This window comes from Mchenga conophoros, linkage group LG3 (assembly GCF_057382185.1).
Source record: "Mchenga conophoros isolate Kocher_MC1m ecotype Shallow Benthic linkage group LG3, M_conophoros_male_GT1.1, whole genome shotgun sequence".
Classification (NCBI taxonomy): Eukaryota; Metazoa; Chordata; class Actinopteri; order Cichliformes; family Cichlidae; genus Mchenga; species Mchenga conophoros.
Genome location: NC_140528.1, coordinates 25,393,552 through 25,401,819, shown reverse-complemented (window position 1 = coordinate 25,401,819; position 8,268 = coordinate 25,393,552). Strand labels below are relative to the sequence as shown.

The 8,268-nt window shown below is 38.5% G+C and overlaps 1 protein-coding gene across 2 annotated transcripts; it reads left to right on the top strand.

Annotated features, from left to right (window-relative positions):
* The first annotated feature begins 938 nt into the window (after window positions 1-938).
* On the top strand, window positions 939-7,539 carry ltb4r2a (leukotriene B4 receptor 2a). 2 transcript variants are annotated; one of them, XM_085255727.1, is made up of 5 exons: window positions 939-1,072; window positions 4,081-4,641; window positions 4,790-4,990; window positions 5,106-5,146; window positions 6,041-7,539. In XM_085255727.1, the coding sequence occupies exons 2-5, from the start codon at window positions 4,090-4,092 to the stop codon at window positions 6,342-6,344; spliced, it is 1,098 nt and encodes a 365-aa protein (XP_085111853.1). In that variant the 5' UTR covers window positions 939-1,072; window positions 4,081-4,089; the 3' UTR covers window positions 6,345-7,539. The 2 variants fall into 2 exon arrangements, with proteins under 2 accessions (XP_085111853.1, XP_085111862.1); XM_085255736.1 differs by lacking the exon at window positions 939-1,072 and having other exon boundaries at window positions 1,116-4,641.
* Window positions 7,540-8,268: the final 729 nt, after the last annotated feature.

Genomic DNA, 8,268 nt, shown 5'->3' with positions numbered 1-8,268 from the left:
TATCCCCCAAAACCCCCGAAGAGGAGAGTCCTGGCCCCTAGCCCTGCCAGTGTAGCAGAAATGATGACGGATGATGATGGCAGCGGCGGCCGTTCTTCTCTGCATGAGTAGCTTAATGTTGTTCGTGTGTAATTTACGTTGAGTAGGCTAACCACGTTATTACATTAATGCATATAAGGTGAACTATCAAACATCATCATAGCTACATGCGGCTGTCTTCTTGTTTGATGGCAGATACTCCCAAAAAGGCTAAAATGACCAAAGAAAAAGTGGAAAACAGTTAAACATGAGAGGTTTTTGGACAAAGTTTGTGTTTTTTTCCATTGATTAAGCACTGCTTCCAGCCAAGAGTGATACCATATATGCCACATAGCTGCAGAAAAGGCTAACATTGTTATCTTTTTACAAAAAACCAGCTGAACATGAGAGGTTTTTGGACCAATTTTGTGTTCTCCATTCTTTAAGCACCGGTTTGAGCACCGTTTGAGCACCGGCACCGTTTCAAAAGTACCGATTTGGCACCGGTATCGGATAAAACCTAAACGATACCCATCCCTAGTTATAGCCCTAAACCACGAAGGATGTGTGTTCTTGTTCAACAGTCATATGGGTGCAAGGTGTGTGTGTGTCCTAGTAGTAAAGTGAAAATTTTAGTTAAGGTTTTGACATATGCCTCTAAAACAACAACTGTTGCTTTGACAGCAAAGGTCTAGAAACATTTTGGATGCACTAAACAGTGGAAATGAGATGAACAGGGATTTGGATGAACTATCCTTTTACTGGTTTGCTTTTGGGTTTATCTGCTTGAGAATGTTGACGAACTACCAGAGCCAAGAGAGGCGAGGCATAATGGGGACACACCTTCCTCTGCTCCCTGCGTGTTACAGCAAGCATGACAAGTCAATGGAGAGAGGGCTCAGAGAGAGAAACAGAATGAAAGTAGGTGGGGGAAAGTGAGGTGGGACCAAAAGGTTAAAAGAAAAGGAAGAAACTACAACATCTTTAACATAGTCAGACTCCTTTTCAAGCACATGGTGTTTTCTTTTCTGTATTGGGATTTACATTTAACTTGGTAAGTCTTTTCTTTCTTTTCTGATCTGGGATTTGTTTGTTCTTATTAATGATTCTTTACAATAGCTCATTTTCTGCAGCCTAGTGAATTATATATTTATTTTGAGACTGCATGGCATATTGCATGTTTCCATGGCTGATACTGTTCTCATGTATATTAGAGCTTTTGAAAGTATGAATATGTCAGGTACAGCTACATTTCTGGACACTTATGTTCAATGTGTTGTACCCTTTCTGTGCGCGTCCCCTTTCTCTGTGGGTGGAATAGGTATGCATGTGAATCACAGAGCACACAAACACACCCTCTAAGTTAGGCATGTTTTTATTAATCATGTGGTTTAACAGGAAGGTCTGTGTGTATACATGGTAATAAAAATAGAGATTAAGCTGACAAAAACCAAAGAAAATAGAAACACTGCGACAACAAGCGTAATAGAAACTGGAGAAAAAAAATCTGCCATTTATCCATGACCTGGTTATAGTTGGTATAAGTTGTAGGTGTTGCACAGCTCAACAAGAAAAAACAGTGTCAGCGTCCACTGCTGCTTGGATGTCACTGCCCATGAGGTTTGACCAGCTCTTTGTAAACAACTGTCATGTGGTCACATTACTTCAAAATCAAGAAAAAAGCAGAAATCAACTGAAATCTGAAAACACTTATCATTAACTCTACATTTAAATTTGGTCTTTCTTTTCATTCATCTTTTTTCTATGTATTTATTTTAGAAGAATCTTCATAGTTATATTTAGCGACATGATTATTAAAATGGGTTTTTTCAAGATAGAAATGATTTTCTTTTTAGTTTTGTTTTCACTTATCGCTTGTTGTGCTTAAAACAAAAGCAACAGGAGAAAACTGGAGAGTGTCTCTTAATAATTTTACTACTTTATAAAGATAAGAAAGAATCTATTTCTACTACTACTCCTTAATTACCTGCACCTCCTCACATTTAATACATGCTAAATGTATTTGTGCTTTAAAGCAGTAGTCTGCTGTAAATCTTCATAAAGCTTAATATTGACTGCTTTGATTGTGCCTGCCGTCTCACCTTGTGTGAGCTTGCTTAACTTTAAAAACAACTGCACGCTTATTGACTCTGTAATAAACACCAACTACAAGACAGTTTGCTAAGAAATATCAAACAGGTTTGTTCAGCAAGTGTAGGTGTGAGTACCTGATTATACGCAGAGGCATACTGACACTGCCTGACTGGAGTGACAGAGAGTGTAGATGTGTAGATCATGTAGTGACACGTTTTTTTTGAAAAACATTTTCAGTAATGTGAAAGGACTCTGATTCTTGAAGTCAGCTGCTGGAGAGGGGAAAAAAAGAAAATACATGTGAGAAACATTTGATGTATGAGCTAAAATTTATTTTGACATCAGAATTGATGTTGACACATGTTTTCTAAACTGGCGCTTGTGTACATTTTCTTGAACAACTATGGGCTTCCAGTTAGTTACAGAGAGCCTATTCACACATCAAAGTGTCTCTGCTAATGTATAAATGTCTCCAGGGCTGTAAATGTTAGATATACATACACATATTTTTATTACCTTAGTTTACGTCATCAAATCCCCCAAAATAAAACTGTCTCAGTACGACAGGGCCAATTTCTATTGCCCTGTGGTCAGTTATTGCAGGAATTACAAGGTAATTATACTAAGTTTACACCACAAGAAAGGACAGAGGGAAGATAGGACTATTTATATACAAAGAGCTGGTTGGGAATGGCAAACAGAGTCAGAAATAAGGCTCGGGTGAAAGTAATGAGGGACAGATAGGAAGCAAAACACACACAAAAAACTAAGATTCACAGTAAAATTGAAGAGTAACGGTTAAGAGGAAGTACTAGACAAGGAAATAAAAATGGACCAAGGCATACATATAGAACAAGGCACAGAAAGGCACACATAGAAATACTGATGAAACCACTACAAATAACAGACACACATTACCACACTGTGAACCAGCAAACACAACATCATGTAACTGAAAAACATTAAATAGCAGTCAAGGATCCAAACACCAACTCAATGCAACTTTTGCTCAACCTAAGGGACACAGTGTTAAAATGCATTCACTGAAGTTATTATCCTGTTAACAAATGGAAAAAAAACTTCCTGGTTTAAGTAAATGTCAGAAAGCTTATTAATACGTATATACTTCACATTTGAACACACATGTGTGTTAGCACCAAGACATTATATCAACACACGACTGTTCATTTCAATGCCATTGCTATGAATATACTGAGACTGCGTTTCTCTCACAGGGCAATGATAAACAATATATTGGACTAATGCATAAATGCTGCAGCTGGTTAAAATGGGAAAATCTCACTGATTTATTCACCACTTGGCCAGTAGTCTGCGCTACAGCACGGTGCTCTATTATTTTAAAATGAGTGTCAGTTTCACATAAAGTGTTAGGCTGTAAACGAATTAATTGTCAGAAAAATAAAAATAAAGTAAGTGATTATCCTCATGTATCCACACACTTCTCATACAGTGCATATCATTTTTAGTGTATATTTAATACTATAATGCTATTTTATACTATTTAAATACTTTAATACTATTCTCTCCTGACTGTATTTTGAAGCTTCCCAGTAAATTTCTTTTTTGTTGTGTTCGGTTCTGTTTGTGTAAAAATCACCTTCCCTCAATGACCCTGAAGAGAAGGAGCACAGAAGTCTAAAGTACAATCTCTGGTTAAATACTGACACCAACACACTCACTGGTGCTTTCCACTCATGTCTGGTCTCGTTTGTTCAGGAATTAAGAGTCCCCGTTAAAACCTGTTGCACTTGCACCACACTCCCACACTTTCCTGCATGAAATTCATGCTTTTAAGCCTGGCACTCGTGGGAGGAGGTGAAGACTTTTATTATTATTTATTATTCCTTTGCCATATTCTTGCTGCAGCCCTGAGATGCTGTCTCTATTTTCTTTATTCTTGTTAAAAGGGAGTAATAAAATGACCGAATGAATCATTCTCTTTGACAGGAAACAAAGATGGCCCACAGAGATTGTTCAAATTTGACAAACACTGCTGTAGGAAATGAAACCATTATGGATAATCCAGTTGCCACATCTATGGGTGCCTTCATCCTCAGCCTCATCTTTCTCCTGGGCTGCCCAGGAAATTTGTTCGTCATCTGGAGCATCGCGGCACGAGCCCGAAAGCAATCTGTCACTACTCTTCTCATCCTTAACTTAGCTATCGCAGATGGCTTTCTAATGGCTTTAACCCCGTTTTTCATTGTCTACCTCGTTAAACAGAACTGGGTGTTTGGGAATGTAATGTGTAAGGTCCTCTACTACCTGTGTCTAGCCAACATGTACGCTTCCATCCAACTCATTATGATGATGAGCCTCTACAGGCTGGTGGCTGTGCTGTGGCCACAACGTGTCGGTGTTATCACCACCCAAAAGACGGTACCGCGTGTGCTGGCAGCGGTGTGGGCACTGGTGATTGCCGCCTCCATTCCTGCACTCCTCTTCAGAGAAGTGAGGGACAAGGGACCTATGCATGTTTGCGATTCCTTCCATGATTTATGCAGCCATGTGAGTTGAGAAGAATTCTGATAGAGGAATACTGAAAATGTTTAAATCTACCTCTCTATCTACCTATTAATCTATGCATACATATATACACATTAGCACCTCCATTCTACACTATTTTTCATCCGTCTTGTGTTTTCTCCCTGTACAGGTGGTCCTACAATACACACTGGAGATCATATTGGGATTTCTAATTCCTTATACTGTCATTGTAGTCAGCTACATATGCATCTTGCGTCGGATCCGACAGACCAAGTTCCGCCGTCGCATTCGTAGCGAGAAGCTCATCCTGGCCATCGTGTTGACCTTCTGCCTGTTTTGGTTGCCCTACCATTTCATAAACCTGGTGCAAGTATGTCCCACAGTCTTAATTTTATGCATAATACCTTCCAAAAATGCTTATAAAATTCATCATTATGATGATTCTCAACGAAAAAATAATTTAACTATTTTTACATTTTGCTCAGGTTACATGGGCAGTGTATCCAGAGAGTCAAGTAAAAACTATGTAAGTATAATTTAAGACACAAGTTTACAATTACTATTGAGAAGAAGTGAGTCAGGTGGTGCTGAAGTCAAAGTGAACTTTTTAGTCATTGAACAGTTTGGAAAATTTCACCTTGATATGTGATATGTGTGATGGAACTAGAGCCATGGCACACTATTTTCAAAAACCTAATTCCTGTATGCTAAAGTTTCATGACATCTAAAAGCTAAAGTTCATTTACATCATTAGCATTTAAGAATTGATATAGATATAGGAAAATTAATGTTTTTTTGTTTTTTTTACAGAGGCCTAAGAGTCATTTGGGGATTTTTATTTTTTTTTATCTCATTATCTCAAGGGATGTGGTCGTCAAGACAACATTTCTGCTTTTACTATCACAGCCTCTGGTCTCTCTTTTAAATACCTTGTAAATAACTATAATCTGCAACAATTCATGTAGCTTATTGAAATGCTGAAGTCTTTCTTTTTTTTTTCTGAAAGCTTTTTACTCCAAATGTATTTTATTGCTAAAAATACTTCTCATTTTCAAATGTACTTTTACAAAAAGGAAAAAAAGGTTCGGTATAGATATATATCTATATAGATATATATGTATTTATTTATGGGTTCCCTTGGCAGTTAGTTACACACATAATTACTGACTATATGCTGACTTTCAATGCAGAAAACATGTTTTTGGCAGATGACCTTTAAGGTCAATCTTTCATCTGTGTCCCAAAAGAAATGCACATGATAAAAAGTTCCCCCAAATTTTCATCTCTTCTAGAAAAATCTCTGCCTGCATTAATCAGCTGTAGGCAAAACCAAGTTATTTTATATTTGATTAATTAATGAATTAATTATTTTTCCCATCATGTTTACGTTTGTATTGTGCTCACCTCTCTTCCCTCACAGACTGCATAAAATATGGACCAGGAGTCGTGCTGTCACCTCTACCACAGCCTTCATGAGCAGCTGCGCCAACCCCGTGCTGTACTTTTTCGCAGGAAAGTCTTACATCCGACGAGAAGGACTTGCGTTCATGGCTCGCTTGTTTGAGGGCACTGGGTTGGATTCAGTTACAAGGAAGAGTAGACAAAACAGCCAGAATAGTCATGATAGAGACAAAGATGCAGATGCTGTAATGCTAAAAGACAGAGACCCAGATTCTACCACTAACTCAAGTTCTAATATCAAACCAGTGCAGAATGGTAAGTAGACGACATGAGGCAATAGGCCTGATATAGTGCTGTGCCCTTGAAATATTAAAATTATAAATTCTTCCTCCATCAACGGTGAAAGCACATTTTTTAGGACAAAATTGGAAAGGTTTTAATAACTTACTAACAGCTGGTTCCTCACTTCTGAAATGAGACTATAACAAAGGATATAACTTGACATCGCATTCCTGGAACAGGCTGCACCTGGAAGCATGATACACTGATATATTTTTGAGGTGATGCTTAAAAGAGGAACTGTATACCACACAAATGAGCCTTGCTCAGCTCTGAACTGTCCCACAAGAGGAAAAACTGCGAGGAACTATGTAGGACTTTCAGATTCCTACTTACCTCTACTTTCAATTCAACATTTACTCCTTAAAGGAGCTGGTGCACTGTACATGTGAATTTTTTTAAGGTTTGACACTGTTATTTTCTTTATGCAATGATGTATTTGTAAAATGCCTAAAAATGCTAAGGCAGATCAACTGTTACATTTTATACAGTTGAAAGTTGAGCTGCCGTGACTTAATGGGCTTGAAAACTTTAATTTTGATATTTACTATTAAAATTCACAAGTATGTCTCAGGATTCTCTTTTCTCTATTATTTTTAATTGGAGACATGTCATTTTATTAGCAGCTTGAAAAAAGTTTGAAATCTTAATTTAGGTTCCACTTTTCAGACCGATTTCATTTATCGCCATCTTTCGTACCCTAGTCAATATTTTAACAAAATTGAAACCATTCATCCATCCATCACAGCACAGTCTTTCCCAGGGAGGCTGAGGAGTGTGATCCCTCTATAGCTGGAAAACACCCTCTGGTCCTCCTTCTTAAAGATGAGAATCACCAACTTGGTCTGCCAATCCAGAGGTAGCGCCCCTGATATCCATGCAACATTGCAGAGGCATGCCAACCAAGACAGCCCTAAAAGATCCAGAGCCTTCAGGAACTCAGGACGGATCTTATCCACCCCATGGACCCTGCAACCAAGCAGTTGTTTACCCGCCACGATGACCTCGCCCCTGGAGATAGGTGACTCATTCCTCTTGTACCCAGACTCTGCTTCCTCCACGGAAAGCTTGCCAGTGGGAGTAATTTCTTCTCTAACGGTTAAAGTTTTATTTGTGAAGAAGTTCATGAAGTCATTATTTGTCATTATTAATTTTGTCAGATTAAAGTTATTTCTGTGACCATTGTGAGTTTTTCTTTCATTGGCCGAAGGGTACCAACAATCTTGTCCAAGTCTGTATGAGCTACTTCTTCTATCTGCTGATGGTACGTGCCATCCAGGGACCTGTTCTTCCATGATAGTTCCTATACTTTCTCCTCTTTTTTCTTGGGTTTCTGGTACCTGAGTAGTTAGAAAAACACAGAACAAATACAGTGGGGAAAAAAAGTATTTAGTCAGCCACCGATTGTGCAAGTTCCCCCACTTAAAATGATGACAGAGGTCAGTAATTTGCACCAGAGGTACACTTCAACTGTGAGAGACAGAATGTGAAAAAAAAATCCATGAATTCACATGGTAGGATTTGTAAAGAATTTATTCGTAAATCAGGGTGGAAAATAAGTATTTGGTCACCTCAAACAAGAAAAATCTCTGGCTCTCACAGACCTGTAACGTTTTCTGTAAGAAGCTTTTCTGTCCCCCACTCGTTACCTGTATGAATGGCACCTGTTTGAACTCATCATCTGAATAAAAGACACCTGTCCACAGCCTCAAACAGTCAGACTCCAAACTCCGCCATGGCCAAGACCAAAGAGCTTTCGAAGGACACCAGGAAAAGTATTGTAGACCTGCACCAGACTGGGAAGAGTGAATCTACAATAGGCAAGCAGCTTGGTGTGAAAAAATCAACTGTGGGAGCAATCATCAGAAAATGGAAGACATACAAGACCACTGATAATCTCCCTCGATC